At 38.7% G+C, this 18,133-nt stretch overlaps 1 protein-coding gene across 4 annotated transcripts in view; it reads right to left on the minus strand.

Moving 5' to 3' along the window:
• Large1 (LARGE xylosyl- and glucuronyltransferase 1) overlaps positions 1-18,133 on the minus strand; it is a 228,531-nt gene that overhangs the window by 83,806 nt on the left and 126,592 nt on the right. For all 4 annotated transcript variants that reach the window (XM_028788201.1, XM_028788202.1, XM_028788203.1 and 1 more), the window contains exon 5: positions 2,579-2,683. In XM_028788201.1, the coding sequence (XP_028644034.1) occupies positions 2,579-2,683 (105 nt within the window). The remainder of the gene's footprint in view (positions 1-2,578; positions 2,684-18,133) is intronic.

The following is an 18,133-nucleotide window of genomic DNA, read 5'->3' on the forward strand; positions in this document are numbered from 1 at the left end:
GAGGGAGAGAGAGAGAGAGAAAGAGAGAGAGAGAGAGAGAGAGAGAGAGAGAGAATGAAAGAATGAATGAGTGTGTGTGTTTGTGTCTGTGTATAATTACAATCTCAATCTCGGCTCAGGGGAGGTGCTTTTATGTAGGTGGTGCTTGCAGACCAGGCAGCCTAACCTAATCATTGAACTCTAGGTCCCTGTCTCAAAGAACAAGATAAAAAGATAGATGGCACAACAATGGAGGTAGGTCTTTGACCACATACACACACACACACACACACACACACACACACACACACACACACACATATATACATATATATATATATATACATATACACATATACATATACACATACATATACATATACATATACATATACATATATATATGAGGGGTGCATGTCATAAGTGTTCTTCTTGGGAGAGAAATAATATATCTTATTTCATTATAGGAGGGCTTTGGATATTATGCTTCATAAATATCTCAAAGACTTTCTACAGTGCAGTCTGTACTCTTGTACAGACCCATTAGACTCTCTACAGGCAAAACTCAGTATATTTGATTTTAAAAGACTGTTTGTGTCAGTATGGCCTGCAATGTCAGGACTTGAAGAAGAGGCAGGTATACTATGGGATCAAGGACAGCCTGGGATGCATAGCAAATTCTAGGCTGGCCTGAGCTATGTACTGAGACTTTGTCTCAAAAAATATAAAACCAAACCATAAGAAAAAGTACTTGATTATGAAGCCATTCAAGTTTGAGCTAGAAAGGACAGTAGCTAATCTTGCAGGCTTCCTAAGTTAGGGCTGTACTCTTAAAATCTCTGCTTTCCTCTAATACAAAGAACAGATAGGAATAACATGAAGATCTCTGATGATGTTACCTTGAATTAGCACCAGCTGCAATGTCTGACTAACATACTGAAGGTAAGAACATGTGCTGCCTCACCTATTCCTCAAGTTTGGAAATACTTCCCTACCTGGTGTCTTTGTCCTCCTTATCTCAACTTCCTCATTCCTCACCTCCTGAGAGAGTCCTCAGATTCCTCTTCTACTTAGCAACTAAAGGGTAATGTCCAGATCAGCAAGAAAGTACAAGCTATGAAGGGTGGATAGGTGTAACTTCAGCTGCAACCTCTGTTATGTCTAGGAGACTTATAAGACATAAATGGGGTGCAGCAGGCCTGATGACTTGGCAACTGTCAGCAATGGAATCACACTATTCTTTAACAATGGCCTTCAACAAAGGTTCCTTGGTTGGATACAGACACTGGCCTTTCCCTGTCTTCTTCCAGCTTTAACGCCCACTGTGAATATTGATTTCAGGTTTGTATCAATAGTCAAGATAACTACAGGTCAAACTGAGTTTTAGTAGGGTCTATTTCTGAACTTGCATGTCCAGAAGCTTGCCTCATATCCTTTTTCCTTTGGGTTCTGGGGCCTCATATTTAATTTTGACTTCTGTGAAGTCAGATCATCAGATCTCAGGGTTAATTTCTGGCTCTTTTTTTTTTCTGTAGAGTTTGAGGTCAGACTCTAGGATCCGTCTATGCAGCATCTTCAGGTAGTGCATTTCTCAAACATTGGCCCCAGTTCTGTTCTTAAAAGGTACCAGCCCATTTTGGGACCTGAAATTGTTGGGCCCCAGGTTCTAATCCTGATAAAAGTATTGAGTATGTCTTTTAGAAAACAAGGATAACATCAATAACAATGAATATTGAAGAGATAGAAGGATCCAGAGGCATTTTGGAAACAGACAGGGAGGAGCTGCACTTCAGGGAGAAAAAAAGAGGGCAATACTTTCCTTACTTATTCATTCCCTGAGGCCATGGGCTGCATCTAGGGTACTTAGGATTGACAGCTGTTGGATAAAAAATGGCCACACAAGTATCAGTAACAGAGACAGAAACAAAAAAGATGCAGGACTGGTGTTACTAACAAAGTAGAATAAATTACCTGATTTTAAGCATATATTTGAGGAATGAAGTACTTAGAAGTACCAAGGTCCAAATATGTCTACCTATTCTCCTGCTACCTCCTGGGTAGGCTGTACATGGACCTTTTGATGAGAGGAAGGGTAAGAGGGAATATGAGCTCCTGCTACTTTTGCAGTCTATACATGGAAGAGTGCAGCATGATAAATGCTGATACCTATTGTGAGTGCAGATCTAAAGTGTATGTGATATGACTGGGAAAGACAACATCTGCTCAATTAAGGAACCGAATATTGGATTTATTACTGCAGAATGATCACTGGTTTATATCAATATTCAAAGAAATTACAGGACAAACTGATAAAGAGCTAAATAGGCTCTCAGCATTAAAGTCATCAGAGGAGCTTTCTGGCAAGACTACCATAAGGCTTCCACAGTTCAACTGCTTCATCACCTGTAGTGGCATGAAATAATAACTGGAGGTGTTACCTGTGTATGTCTTGTGCCCTGATAAAAAAACAGAAAACCAGGCGGCCTCCTCCATGTTGCTGCTCATCTCCTTTCTTTGAGAAGGGACTTATTAGTCTATGTATTACTCACTCTCTATGCACACCTCCCCCCCCGCCACACACATTGCCCTTATGATTTACCTGTGTTATAGCCCCTTCCAAGGGCTGGCCATGGACGGTGGTTTTTCCAGAGATTTCCAAGATACCAGTCACTCTGGTTTTCTACCAAGCCCAGGACCTGTTGCCCTGTAAAACACAGAATACACAGATACCTTATAGGCAGCAGTCAGGCATCTAGAGCTGAAAAGTATGGAACACAAGGAATGATTATGCAGATTATCATAATAACAATTCATATTCACTGGGGGCTTTTAAACTAAGTGTCAGGTCCTGATCTAAGTGTTTAACTTGCATTAACATATTTCATTTTTATAATTAGGCAGCTGCTTTTATTATCTCTATTTTACAGAGAAAAGATAGCTTCTCAGAAGAGTTAATTACTTTGTCCAAGGTCATCTATCTATCTCTGATAAAGCCAGAGTGTCCATCTATCCATCCATCCATCCATCCATCCATCCATCCATCCATCCATCCATCCATCTACCCATGTATGTATGCATTCCCAAAATCACAGGTCATGAGGCATATCTTTATAGCCTGACATGCTAATCTTCAAGCATTTTAAGCTGATGTTTTTCCATTGTATATTGATTTACTAGCATTCTGAACCTGAGCTGCAAATGTTTGTTTGTTTTGTTTTAATATCAAAGCATAGGGAATGATCCTCCTTTGATTAGATGAGAGCCCATAAGGGAAGTGGCACTCTGTGACAAGCTCTTCACAATGTGTCTGTTCTTACTACTCCTAAAACACATCAATCTATGTCAATAAGCACCATGTCAACCCAAGAGTGTCATCTGAGGGGATATTTACTCTTCTGTCACTGTAGTTGTCCTTGTCTCTGGCAAAGCATGACATCACATATGGGTTAGATTTATAGTCCATCGCTTAGGGTTATGTGTCTGGAATATAGGTAGGACTAAATTTCTGAGCCTTCCAGGAATGTTATCAAATCTGGCTTTATTAAGATGATCTAGTAAGACATCTATAAAAGGTATTGTCTTAGAATTACCTATAATAAAAATTAGAAATTATTGACTAGGGCTTGAGGCTCTCATATGACCAGTGATTAATAGAAGCCCTGATGGAGCTAGTATGTGGATCTGCATTTGTCTGACATCTATATCCCTTTCTTTTTAATGAATTAGTTCTTACTCTTACTAGTTTTGATGTAGGTGTCATAAATCCATATCTCATAGAAAGAGAAAGGCTTAGGGACTTTAAATGATGTGCTAATAGTCACAAAACTAGCCATTGATGGCTTTCATAGCTAACCTTCTAGAGTGAAATTTCTTATGTTGTTTGTCAGTCTGAGAAATAAAAAGCTTTCTGGCCAAATAAAAACTCACCAGCATGCTAAGAAAACATAGCAGTACTGTTGGAACACCACGCTGGGTGATATAGAACATCCTTGGTATGGTGACAGCTCTCTGAAATAATGGTGCAAAAGTTTGGTGTAATTTATTTGATCAATTTATTGAGCTGCTATCTAAATCATTATCCTAGCACAAACACATGGCATGGGAAAAATACTACCATTCACTTTGTCAATGTAGGTGATCAGTTTAAAGAGTGCAAGATCCAACTAATGTATTGTGCAAGAATATTGGGATTTTGGTGCAGAACAACCAGATGAAAAAGGCTTGGCCCCTCAGCTGAGAAGCTGGGATCATAATCCTGGCACTTAATAATAATTTGGGTATCTTACATAAGAGCACCTGACAAAGCCAAAGTAGTATTTGGAGGTCATAGCTTATACAAATTAAGGAGTCTTGGTTAGGATCCCCAACATTTTTGGCTTGATAGAAGGCATCAAAAAGCAAGACCAAATAAAAGTATGGTGGCTTGATTGAGGAATGCCTCTCCTAGGCTCAGGCATTTGAAAATTTGGTCACAAGTTGGTAATGCTGTTTAGAAAGGTGGTATGGCCTTGCTGAGGGAACTACATCACTGAGGGTAGATTTTGAGAGTTTATAGACTCATCCTACTTTTACTTCTTTCTTTCCTTCATATTTGTGGTTGATGAGATCTCCTAGCTTCCAGCTCCTGATCCCATTCCTCCCATTCCTGCTGCTTGCAATCATATTTTCTTGCCATGAAGGAGGACTCTTATCTCCTCTGGAGCCATAATCAAAAATAAACTCTTTCATAAGTGAATTTTGATCATGACATTTTATAATAGCAACAGAAAAGTAATGGATAAAGGTACCATATACTCAGAACTGACAAACAGGGTATGAGGTTTTATTGCATGGAGAACGGCTACCTGCATTTCAAGGAAGATGAACTTTTAATATCTAAAAATCCAAATTTTGTATTTTTGCACCATCCCTATGTGATTTGTACTTAGCCTATTGCTTAAAACAAGTCTTTTCCTAGCTAATGCTTCATTCCTACCCAACAAAACTGTAGGGTGTTATTTGTGTTCTTGCTTCTTGTTCATTACGCAGTCCCTCAGCAGAGCCATATTTGCACCTGCTAGTCCCTGCCCACACTCCTCTCATAGACCGTATTGAGCTTGACACTTAACACATAACTCTGAGTCTCAGCTATACTTTGTATTCATGGCATTGAAGCAGATGTCTTTATTTAGTACTTCCTATCAATATTTGTGCTTTCAGATGATTAACATCCCTTAAATTAATGACTACCCATACTACTCATACTTTCACCTCCTATGTAACTGTCCCATATTCATACATTAGTGCATGGGCAAGATCTGAGTCATATTTCACATAGTAGGTGTTTAACAAATGTGGACATACAAATGAGTCTTTTGGTTATATTTCTCTTAACTAGGAAGCCCATTTGAAATTTTGTGTTAGTGTCCCTTAACGTCTTTCTGTGTATTTGTGTGTGGTGTGCATGTGTATACATGCAAATATGCTTGCCTATGGGTGTGTATGTGGGAGGGTAGAGGGTGACATCAAGTGCCTCCTTGCATTGTTCCGCACATTAAATTTTCAAATAAAGTCTGTTAATGAACTTAGATTTTGCCGTTCCAGCTAGACTGGAGGTCAGTGAGCCCCTGAAACAGTCCTATCCCTGTCGCCTAGCCTTGTTACAGATGTGCTCTCCCATACTCAGGCTTTTCCATTGATGCTGGGAGTGAACTCAGGTTCTCATGCTAGAACATCAAGCACCTTACTGACTGAGCTATTATAGTTCTCATTCTGATAAATTACTGTCAATGCAATCCAAACATCTACAAGTGAATGCTTTCTTTTACTTTGGTTTATTTATTTATTTATTTATTTATTTATTTATTTTACTATAATGGAGATTGCACAGAGGTTCCCATGCATGGTAGAAAAGTGTTCCATCAATGTCAAATGCCCTCCCCTGAATACTGTGCTGTCAGTTGGCAGTGTCAACAGTACCAGTACCCTTGCTCCTATTTTTTTTTTTAAGGGACATGCTATTTTACCCTCTCCTATTCCCAACATAATGCTTCTTTTATGTAGCTATTGATCTCAGGAGTCAGTGTCCCTCAGTTGGAGAACTGTAAGGATAAAAAGAGTAGCAGCTATATTATCACAAAAAGCTTAAACTTAAAAATCTTCAGGGATAACCAAGAAAGCATTCAAATTATCTCTCAAGCCTAAACTATGTTTCTTCTGCCGGCAGCATATCACTCATTCACTCAATGTTATACAAAAAAGTAAGAATTAACAAGGAATATAATTATAAGTTTATATTTATTGTCTGAAAAAAAGCAAAATAATCAACAGCTAGAAGACTTCATTTCACTTTAAGTGTGTTCATTAGCTGTTATATCAATTATTACAACAGAAGTGATCAGAAATGATTTTTCTTATTAGTTTCTCAGCACCCTTGTGTTCTGCATGTAGGCTTATGCATTCCCTAAGTAGTCTGCTTGGTGTGTGTCTCCCAAGCCCACTGAGGTCTATGGCTATGGAAAGGGAACTGTCAGCAGCAATACTGTTGGAGGGAAGGACTCTAGACTCTAGACTACTGTGTGTTCTCTGTGTTCATCTTTTAGAACACACCAACTTTTCATTGCCTTGGCATCACTATGACTCTTGTAAATACACACATTTAAATGATTTTACAAGTGTCAAATGCTACACACTTTTCTTTGTGTGTCTACTTGCATAATGCTTAGGCTGCTCTATACCTTTTTTTGTTTTTGCTTTGTTTTGTTTTGTATTGTTTTGTTTTTTTCTTGGATATGGTCTAGGGGTCATCACTTCAGAGACATCATGCCTACACCTCCTGGGACTAAGCCACTGAGCTACAAAATAAAAGTCAATAGCTAATGGAAAGCTGTGTCCCTCTACTATTCCAGTCCCAAGAGGAAGGCCTTCCTGGCCTGTTTTTTGAAACCTTTTCCCTCCCATAGGTGTGGGTTACTTTACTGGTGAGGAGTTGGAGTAAACCAAGCTTTTCAATTTGGCTTCCTCTTATCCCCCTTTCCCCTTCATTCCTTATTCTCTACCGCTTCTTCCTATGTGTGTCAATGTGTGTATTCAATGTACTCTTCGATGTTTTAGGTTTTATGGGATATCCCTATCCTGACAAGGATCTCACTATTCATGATGAAGCATAACAGGTTTACAATTGAGCCCAAACTTAAGAAAACATTTTGGATGTATATTGACATCACGCTCATCAACAACAAAAGGTGACATGTTGCTTTCACTCTTTTATGTCCAAGCAAGTTACTGTGTGGTATGTGTGGATATGTGGGGTTAGTCTTTCTGTGAACTCTCACACCCTTAGATATTAACATTTCTGAGCATCAATTCTGATCCCAGTGCCTTGCAATCTGAATTACCAAACCACCCTACTACAAAATTCGTATGTATACTGAAGACAAATTATTGTCATGTCTGGTAGGCTAGGCTCTGCCTTAGTTAAATGTTAGGTTCATCTGCAGGGCCTAAGATATTGCAGGGCCTAAGATACAATTAGCTTATATGGTAGTGTCTACATTCAGCTCACAAACTAGCAGAATCCAGTGATGCATTCCACTGCTAAATTTATTTTATTTATTTTAAAGTGTAAGGGTGTTTTGTCTACATGCATGTCTGAAGACATATCTGTAGACATGGTATGTACATATAATATATGTATGCCTGGTGCTCCTAGAAGCCAGAAAACTGTTAGATTTCCTGAGACTGGAGTTACAGATGATTGTGAGCTACTATGTGGGTATGAGGAATCAAACCTAGGTCCTCTGGAAAAAGAATTCATGCCCTTGGTCATTGAACCATCTCTCTAGCTTCAAGAACTATACTTCTTAAGAGAAGAAAATAGACATGAAAAAATTGTAATGATTCAAATCATGCTTTCTCTATTTCCCAGATGTGTTTCCTTCTTTAGTCATCTGTGAAGAGTCAAGAAGTAGATATATCAGAATTAGATTTTACCGCCACTAAGCCTAAGATAATTCATATTTCTTCAAATCACACCACTCAGAAGAATCTCAAAAGAGGGTTGAGAGAGATGGCTGGTGGTTAAAAGCACTTGCTGTTCTTCTAAAAGACTTGGTTTTATTCCCAGCACCCACATGGTGGCTCACAAACACCTTTAACTCGTTTCAGAAGTTCTAATGTCCTCTTCCAGTCTCTGTAAGCACTGTACATACATGGTGCATATGCATACATAGAAGCAAACATTCATACATATAAGTTAAAGATAGCAAAATATCATTTGGGCATCTGGTGGTATCATTATAAAAGCCTCCTGGTGGCCTGTGCTGCTCTATGTGTCCAAAATGTCAATCTCCTCTATTTCCTTCCTTCCCCAGCTGCTATGGCTCTTTGGTTTGCTGAAGCTCTGGTCCAGGCTTTTATCTGCTGAGGATTTGCTTGGTGTCTGATGCAACACAAAATATGAAGAAATCAAGTACAAATACAAAATAGTCCTTGACCCAGAGGCTGTTGGACAAGGAGAAAGATAAACAGTTAATGAAGCATCGTGACACCCAAGTGACAAAAGCTCTGATAAGGTGGAGGAATGGAAAGCAGAGAATAACTGATTCTGTGTAAAGTGTTGGGGAGGTCTGTCTGGCACTCAATTTCTTGCCTGAATCCATCTACCATGACCCCTCACAAATAGTTTGCAGCACCTCCCCTCACATGCAAACCTCACAGGTCTCAGCTTCCTCAGTAACTTTTCTGTTACGTACTAATCATTAACATCTATCTAGGACAGAAGTTCCTTCTGCTGCCTAGAGTCTGGGTAGGTGAGACATGCAATCCAGCTCAGGACTGAATGGCAACAGCATCCTGGCCTCCAGATGTCTCAGTTTAAAGAGTTGACCTTCTTTATATAAATAGCTCAATGGTCTGCCATGCCATTTAAGAAGTGAATTCCCTGGGATTCCTCTGGGGAATAGCTTATAGCACTCTCTTGACATACTTAGCATTCTGCAGTGCCTGCTTCCTCTCCAAAGAAGTTATTAACATAAAACACTGTGACTAACAGAAAAGGCTTTGTCATTGTTTTTGTGCTATCCCTGTGGTTATGATTAACTGTGCTGTTCTCAGTTTTCTGTACTCTAGGCATACTCTAACTTAGGGAAATGAGTTCATCTCCATGCTGTCTTCTTGCTTATTCATACATCAACATTAACAGCCAGACAAGAGCAAACAGGCTTGCTGTACTCTTGGGGCTCTGCTGTTGGTGTCAAGAGCCAGCAGATAAATGGCTCCAGGCCAGAAACTCCCTTGTTTCCCTCTTTCTTCACTTACTGGCTCTAGCAGGGTTCCTGATGTTAGGTTAGAGGGTGAGAGGGAAGTGAGGTAGGAGGATCAGAGAGGGCTTCTGCTACTTATAGTACACAGAAATGTGAGGCTAAGCAACTGTTCTGAGGCTGTAAGGAAGGAAACATGATTATGGCAAAGACGGAGGGAGTATGTATATATATATATGCATACACACACACAGACACACACACACACATTTATATATATATAAATGGTATTACCATTGATTTGGTGTAGAAAGTGAAAGGTTTCATAGAGATATTTTAATCAAAGTATATCATATATGTTGGCCATATTCATCTTCTACTACCCTCTCCTGTTCCTCTTCCTTATCTTTGCTCATTCCTTTCTTCTTCCATATGACTCACTTCCTTTTTCATTCTCTATCTTGCTCATCCTATCTATCTATCATCTATCTATCTATCTATCTATCTATCATCTATCTATCATCTATCATCTATCTATCATCTATCTATCTATCTATCATCTATCTATCTATCTATCATCTATCTATCTATCATCTATGAACTATCCTTCTATTCCATCCATCCATCTATCTATCTGTGATGCTTTGTATATGCTCTGCCAAAGGAGTGGCACTATTAGAAGATGTAGCCTTGTTGGAGTAGTTGTGTCACTGTGTGGGCTTTAAGACCCTCAGCTGCCTGGAAGCCAGTATTCTGCTAGCAGACTTCAGATGAAGATGCAGAACTATCAGCTCCTCCTGCACCACCCCTGCCTGGATACTTCCATGTTCCCACCTTGGTAATAATGAATTTAACCTCTGAACCTGTAAGCCAGCCCTAAATAGTGTTGTCCTTATAAAATTTTCCTTGGTCATAGTGTCTGTACACAGCAGTAAAACCCTAACTAAGACTATCCACCCATCCATCCATCCATCCATCCATCCATCCTTGGTTTTACATATGAGAGAAGACATGTAGTGAGCAGACCATAGAAATACCTGCATATCCATGTTTACAGCACTACTCACATTTACCAAATGATTAAATCAGCCTGTATGTCACCAAAAGATGAATGAACAAAAAAAAAATGTGGTATATAGACAAGACGGAGTTTTTTTCAAATGTAACGAAGAAAGAACTTGATTCTCCATTCTTCCCCCTACCTCTTAGCTCCCCCTTCACCAGACATGTGAACCATACAGGTAAGCTTTTCTTTCCCCTGTTTGCTGAATCCTTTGTAGCATGTCAAGCTACCCTGTACAGCCTGCTATCAAAGTGGGACTTCCATTCTCCTACCACCTCTCCTCCCACCTTCATAAGACATGATAAAGCCTGAGTCACACAGGTAAGCTTCCTTTTCCCCAGTCATCTTCCCTGCTCTCTGAGCCCTCTGGGCACACAAAGCTGCCCTGAGTAGCCTGCTAGCCCAGGTGAACCTCCATTCAACGCCACCTCTCTGCCCACTTAGGTCAGATCTGAAGCTCCTGATTCATATAGACCTGCAGATCCTGAGCCATACATACACAGAGATCTTGAACAATACAGCACAAGGTACCCATCAGAGGTCTGCCCCACCAGAACCATCGTTGTTAAGCACACTTCCAATACTTACTACAATAGGAACATCCATGGATGAAAACTATCCAAATGGCTAAAGGGCCATGGAAGAACACATCAAAAAAGACCAGGGCAATATTGACACCTTAAGATCACACTTAGCCTACTACATACAGCAAGCCTCGGATATCCCAGCACAATTGAAGCACAAGAAAATGACCTTGAATACAATTTTATAATGATGATAGAGGCCTTTAAAGAATAAATAACTTGAAGAAATATAGGAAAATACAATCAAATAGGTAAGGTCTTTAAAGAGGAAACAAATAAATCTCTAGAAGATGTACTGGAAAATACAATTAAACAGATAAAGGAAATAAATAAAACTGTGTAAGACCTGTAAGTGAAAATAGAACCATCAAAGACAACACAAACTGAGGAAATCCTGAAGATGGAAAACCCAGGGAAGAGAACAGGAAAAACAGATGCAAGTATCACAAACAGAATACAGAGGCTAGAAGACAGAATCTCAGTTGTAGAAAATGCAATAGGAGAAATTGATAAATCTGTCAAAGAAAATGTTAAGTCTAAAAAATTCCTGAAACAAAACATCCAGAAATCTAGGATAATATGAAAAAAACTAACTTAAGAATAATAGGAATAGAAGAAGGTAAAGAGTCCTACCTCCAACACCCAGAAAATATTCTCAACAAAACCATAGAAGAAAACTTTCCCAACCTAAAGAAAGAGATGCCTATAAATATACAAGAAGCTTGTAGAACACCAACTAGACAGGGACAGAAATGAAAATTCACCTGGCACATAATAATGAATCTAAACATAAATCTAAACATAAATCTACAGAACAAAGAAAGATTATCAAAAGTTGCAAGGGAAAAAGGGCAGGTAACAGACAAAGACAGATCTATCAGAATTTCACCAATCTTCTTAACAGAACTCTAAAAGCTAGAAGGGCCTAGACAGATATATTGCAATCTCAAAAAAAAAAACAAAAAACAAAAAACAAAACAAAACAAAACAAAAAAAAAACCACAGATGCCAGTATAGACTCTAATCAGCAAAACTCTCAAAATTACCATAGATGGGGAAAAAAAAAACCAATGTATTTCAAGTCAAATTCAAATTCAAACAATATCTATCCACAAATCCAGTCCCACATAAAATACTAGAAAGAAAACATGAACCCAAGGAGGATAACTACAGGCAGGATATAATCAAAATTAGGGCTCAAATAATCAGAAACAAAGAAAACAATTCAAAGAATCAACAAAACCTAGAGCTGGTTCTTTGAAAAAATCAACAGGATAGACAAACCCTTAGTCCTACTAACTAAAAGACAGAGAGACAGTATTCAAATAAACAAGATAAGTAATGAAAGGGAGATATAACAACTGACACTGAGGGAATTAAAAGAATCATTAGGAATTACTTCAATAACCTGTATACCACAGAATTTAAAATTTTTAACAAAATGTACAATTTTCTAGACAGATAACACTTACCAAAGTCAAATCAAGATCAGATAAACTATCTAAGAAGCCCTATAAGCCCTAAAGAAATAGAAGCAGTCATTAAAAGTCTCACAACAACAACAACAGCCACTTCCCAGGGCCAGATAGTTTTTGGGCAGAATTCTATGAGGCTTTCAAAGAAGAGCTAATACCAATACTTCTCAAATTTTTCCAAAAAGTAGAAACAGAAGGAAAACAGCCAAAGTCATTCTATGAAGCCAGTCATCCTGCTACCTAAACCACACAAAGACTCAACAAAGAAAAGGACTTCACACTGATTTCTCTTATGAACACTGATGCAAAAATACTCAGTAAAATACTCGCAAACCCAATCCAGGAACACATCAAAAACATTATCCATCATGATCAAGTAGGCTTCATTTCAGGGAAGCAGGAATAATGGTTCAATATATAAAAATCCATATAATCATAATCCACCATATAAACAAACTGAAAGAACAAAAATCACATGATCATCTCATTAGATGTGGAAAAAAATCCTTTGACAAAATCCAACACCCCTTCATTCCTTTATGTTGAAAGTCTTTATGTTGAAAGTCCTTTATATTGAGAGATCAGGCATACAAGGCACATACCTAAACATAATCAAAGCAATATATAACATGCCAATAGCCAACATCAAACTAAGTGGAGAGAAACTTACACCAATTTCACTAAAATCAGGAACAAGACAAGGCTGCCCACTCTCTATATATATATTCAATATAGTACTTGAGATTCTAGGCAGGGCAATAAAACAACCAAAGGACATCAAGGGGATAAAAATCAGAAAAGAAGAAGTCAACTTATCACTATTTGAAGATAATAGATAGTATATACAAGTGACCCAAAACTTTTTACCAGAGAACTTCTTCATCTGATGAATAGTTTCAGCAAAATGACAGGATAAAAAAAAAAAGCCCTCCTAAAGCTGAGGAAAGAAATTAGGGAGAGAACACCCTTTACAATGCACCAAATATTATAAAATATCTTGGTGAAACTTTAACCAAGCAAGTGAAAGATCTGTATGGCAAGAACTCAAAGTCCTTGAAGAAAGAAATTGAAGAAGACATCAGAAGACTGAAAGAACTTCCATGCTCATAGATAGGTAGGATTAACATAGTGAAAATGCTCATCATAACCAAAAGCAATCTACAGACTCAATACAATGAGATTCAAAACACAATTTTTATGTACCTTGATTAAAATATCACATACTCCTAGAGTCCAGTATAATGTGGATGAATAGATGAGTAGATAGATGAAAAAGGAATCTTATACACATCCTAGCCCACTGGAACCTGTGAACTCTACTGCACTGAGATAAACTAGGTATGGAGTAGATAATTTCTCTATATAAGCTTGAAAATAGGTGGCCCTCATCATAACATGTAAGGTACCTTCACTACTCTATCTCCCATTCCCAGAAAAGCTTTAGCCTACAGAGAAATACTGCTAATCACTGCTGCACTCAAGCCAGCTGAGCTTCCTTATATCATCAATGAATATTAAAATGTTAAAACCTGGTGTACCTGAGTATCCTAGGGAACCCAACAATGCTCTACAACCTCATATTTATTCTAACAGGGTATTTTTGGATAGAAGACCTTTCATAGGCCATTGAATTCGGTGCCTGAGTATAGGATGTCTGAAATCAGAAAAACAGTATCAAGGTACAATTTATTAACATCCTGAAAGAACAGCTGCTCTACCCTGGGGGTTCCTACTAAGTCTGTGTAAAATACCAAAGCATCTCCTGGAATATGTGCACAAAAAGGTATTTAAACAGCAAGAAATAGATAGAACTGGACTGTTTATGAACTTATATGTTTCACAGCACCTGCTTCAGGAGTTCAGTTCCAGGCACTTTCAGATAATACATTCTCAGATGAGCCATGAGGGTTTAGCAATTATCCGAAAAGAAGGTGACTGAGGTGGACAGACACATGGTCAGAGTTGGAACTAGGTTGCCTTCACACTCATTCTTTCTTTTTTCCCCGACCTATGCATCTCAAAGAGAGAGGACACACTCTCTTTCATTGAACCATAATTAGATTCTCACTTGTTTTCAAATGCTAGCTCTTCCACACCTGATAGATTTTCTTGGGTAAATTCCTGGATATTCATTTACCTTATTTATAAAATGGTGATAGCACTTATGTTCTGGGACTTCTCTTGGAACTGTTAACCAGGGTCATGTCTTCCAGATTCATATTGCATGTCCCTCGGATTAGATGGATGCACTTCACATAACTGCTGTTTACTTTGATTCTCTAAGTTTCATTTTTAAATGAAACATTATGTGCTATTAAATCTTGCCTGTCACCTTGATGTAGATTCCCCTAGGAGACACACCTCAGGGTATGTCTGTGATGGTCATTCCAGAGCACTTCAACAGAGAGTTGGAGGCACAGTCATGGGAACTTTCTGAATCTAGACTGTGGACATTAATGTGAGAACGATCTCAAGTATATTACACCTAGAGCTGACATATCTTCTCTGTCATAATGGAATATGTTCTTTAACCCATGAGCCCCAAAACAAACAAGAAACAAAAACCCTTCCTTTGGGTCTTTGTCAAATATTTTGTCATAGCAACAGGAACAATTTTATTTCCATTTATTCACTGCCCACTACAGGTTTTACTGGGAGGATGCACTTCACAGATCTTGAGCCCAAGGCTGAGTCTGACTCCTCTACAAAGAATTAAAATCTGAGTTGTTTGGAAAGTTGAAGAAAGCAAGAAAGATTAAAAGCTTTGGTATATACGTGAGATCACTAGGAGCCACTAAGGTTCACCAAGGCAGAAAGGAGCTGCATACTTTTACAAGAAGCTTCCAGGATCCAGCTTTCATGCAGCAGCGATTTACAGAGTTCCTATCCTGAACTACGCTTTTCTAGCCACCAAGTATACAAGACTGAGATCTGCATAGAACTTCAAAATCTGTTGTGCTTCTATTTTCCATGTCTTGTTTCAAGTGTCACTGGGATAGTTTTTTCTTTTGTGAGTCTTGGAATAGTCACTTTACAAAAGCAGCTACTTGGATTCCAGCAGGCTCAGGGCTACTCACACCTCAGGCCCTGCAAGGAGAGAGGGTGAACACGGCAGTGTGCAGAGGACCAGATCCACTTTTAATTTGGACCACATCTTCTGCTGACAACCTATATAAAGGACATGGAAGGAAGTTTGCTTTCTTTGCCTGCTTGCTCTTGTCCCTGTAAAGGACTTCCATTCCTTTACTGACATTAGAGCCTAATTCTTTAGGATTCCTATGTATCATTGGACCAGCTGAGAGATCCAGCCTTGTGGACTACAAAACTATTGGATCCTTAGATGTCCAATGGTAGCCACTGTTAAGTTAGCTGGAGCAAAGCCTATAATTCTAATGAAACATACACACACACACACACACACACACACACACACACACTATAAGTTCTACTACTCTAGAGAACTCTAATAAATAACTCTAGTGATTCTTTTTATTTTAAGTGTGAGATTAGTTTCTCAACATCCCCATCATGCTGGACAATCCCACATGACCCAATTAAGAAGCATCTGCTAAGATACAAAAAGAAGGTAGCACTAAGCCTTCTCTTTTGAGTCTTTTGTCAAGTCCCTATCATATGTGCTTTCCAATATCATCTCAGAGATGCCTTAGACTACTCCTTATTGAGTGACCCATGTGAAATTCAAAGCTCTGCAAGAGAAACTAACATTTAGGAAGGTAAAGCTACGACAATGCTAAACAACTGGGTTAGCTCCATGGTCCAAGGTTTACATTCTAGTGTCTGTGAATTGGTATTTTTAGGATTGGATATGAAATGTCCCCAATAGGCCCATATGCTTGAACATTTGGTCTCCAGCTGGTGACACTATCACAGGAGATTGTGGAACATTTGGGAGGTGAGTACTAGCTAGAAGTGGGTCAACGGAGATAGGTCTTGAGGCTTTAGTACAATCCTGGTAAGATCTGTCTCTCTTTCTGCTTCCTAATCCACCCAGATGAGGAAGCTCCTGCTGCCACAGCCATTACCCATTTCTTTCTTACCATTATGCAATGCACTCCCTTGTGGTAGTTTACAAGGGAAACATCTCTTATAGACTCAGGCATTTGAACACTTAGGCCTCAGATGGTGTTGCTGCTTGCTGTTTCAATATATTATAGGATGGGATAATTAGAGCACGTATGTAAATGGTGTTGTGCTTTATGATTTTCAAGGTTCACCCTATTTACAGTTCTCTGTCTGTTTTGTTCTTGTAACAGATGTGACCTTCAGCTTGCTGGCATGACTGCCACTTGATGCTAAGCAACTGGCCCACCATAGTGGACCACGCGCCAGAACAATAAGCCTGAAGAAACTCTCTTTTCCTTAAGCTTTGTTGATAACTGTGTTGATCACAGGAGCAGGAAAGTAACTAAAACACTCCTAAAAATGTGAGCCATAGTAAGTTCTTCCTTAAGTTGTTTTTTTTTTTCATTTAAATTTTTGTTTTTTATTTTTCAGTGCTGATAAATATTTCAAGCCTAGCCAGTTCAAAAAGTAGAGTTGTAGATTTCATTAATGGCACTTTAACTTAGGATTAAATATAAGGAGTTTTAGGAAAAAACTGCTGAAAAGAAAGTAAGAAACATTCAAGTGTAGGTGCAGGTTCCTCAAAGCATTGTTTATTCAATAATCACAAACTATGTTCTGGTGCAATTTGATGCTATTTTATTAATGGTAGCACATGATAGGATTGCAATAAATAAGGTAAAACTCTAGTCCACAGGGATACAGGAATGCAAGATATCTTTAGTGTAAAATCTAGGTCATTTTATTTGTATATAAAATATCTATCTATGAAAAGAATAGCAATAGGTATAGTCTAGAAAATAACTAATTTTCACATATAAAGTGTGGCAAAGGAAAAAACTGAAACCAATGCACTCCCTTTCCCCAGGATAAGAGCTTTGTATGTCACCACCATAGACAAGGCCATAAATATTCAGAAAGGATGAGATTATTCAACTATAATTCAACTATACTTGAGAAACCCACTGTGTTTCTCTGCCTCCCTCCCCGCCCCCCCCCCGCTCCCCCCCGCTCCCCCTCCCCCCCCCCCGCCCCCCCCCCCACCCTCCCTCCCTCCCTCGCAGTCTCTCTCTCTCTCTCTCTCTCTCTCTCTCTCTCTCTCTCTCTCTCTCTCTTTCTCTCTCTCTCTCATCTCCTGGAACTTTTCATACTATTCTGAGACCCTCTGTTGTATCTACAGGTGCTCAGGCCTATCATTAGTAATCCCAGGGCACTAAGGTGAGTGTTACTATTCTCAAAGGCATCCCCAAGAGATAGACAGGAAGGGCTGAGACTTAAAAGTAAAAGATTCAATAATGGATGTAAGAATGACTGCATTGCCAAGGATCCATGAGCAAGTCTCTACCTCTGCTTCCATACACATTTCTCTAAAGACTCACATTATCTTATTAATTTATACCTTAAATCATCTCCTGCTCAATCTCAAATAATGATTTCTCTCTTTTCCCTTCTATGACTTTTGGTCTTTGGAAATGAGAAAAACAAAACAAACAAACAAACAAACAAAAAACCAAAACAAACAAACAAAAAGAAATGTTGAGATTCTGATCTCTGTTTTCAAGGTAGGTTTTTATTACACCAGTTCCCAAGACCCACAGCTGCTAACACCTCTTAGGTGTGGCCTCCATTAGGGATACTGAGCTGCCCTGAATTCAGTCATTGACTTCTCTTTGGGCACTTCTGGATCTACTGTTTCTTTTTTTAAAAAAA

Source organism: Grammomys surdaster, unplaced genomic scaffold, assembly GCF_004785775.1.
Source record: "Grammomys surdaster isolate TR1022 unplaced genomic scaffold, NIH_TR_1.0 125707, whole genome shotgun sequence".
NCBI classification, from domain to species: Eukaryota; Metazoa; Chordata; class Mammalia; order Rodentia; family Muridae; genus Grammomys; species Grammomys surdaster.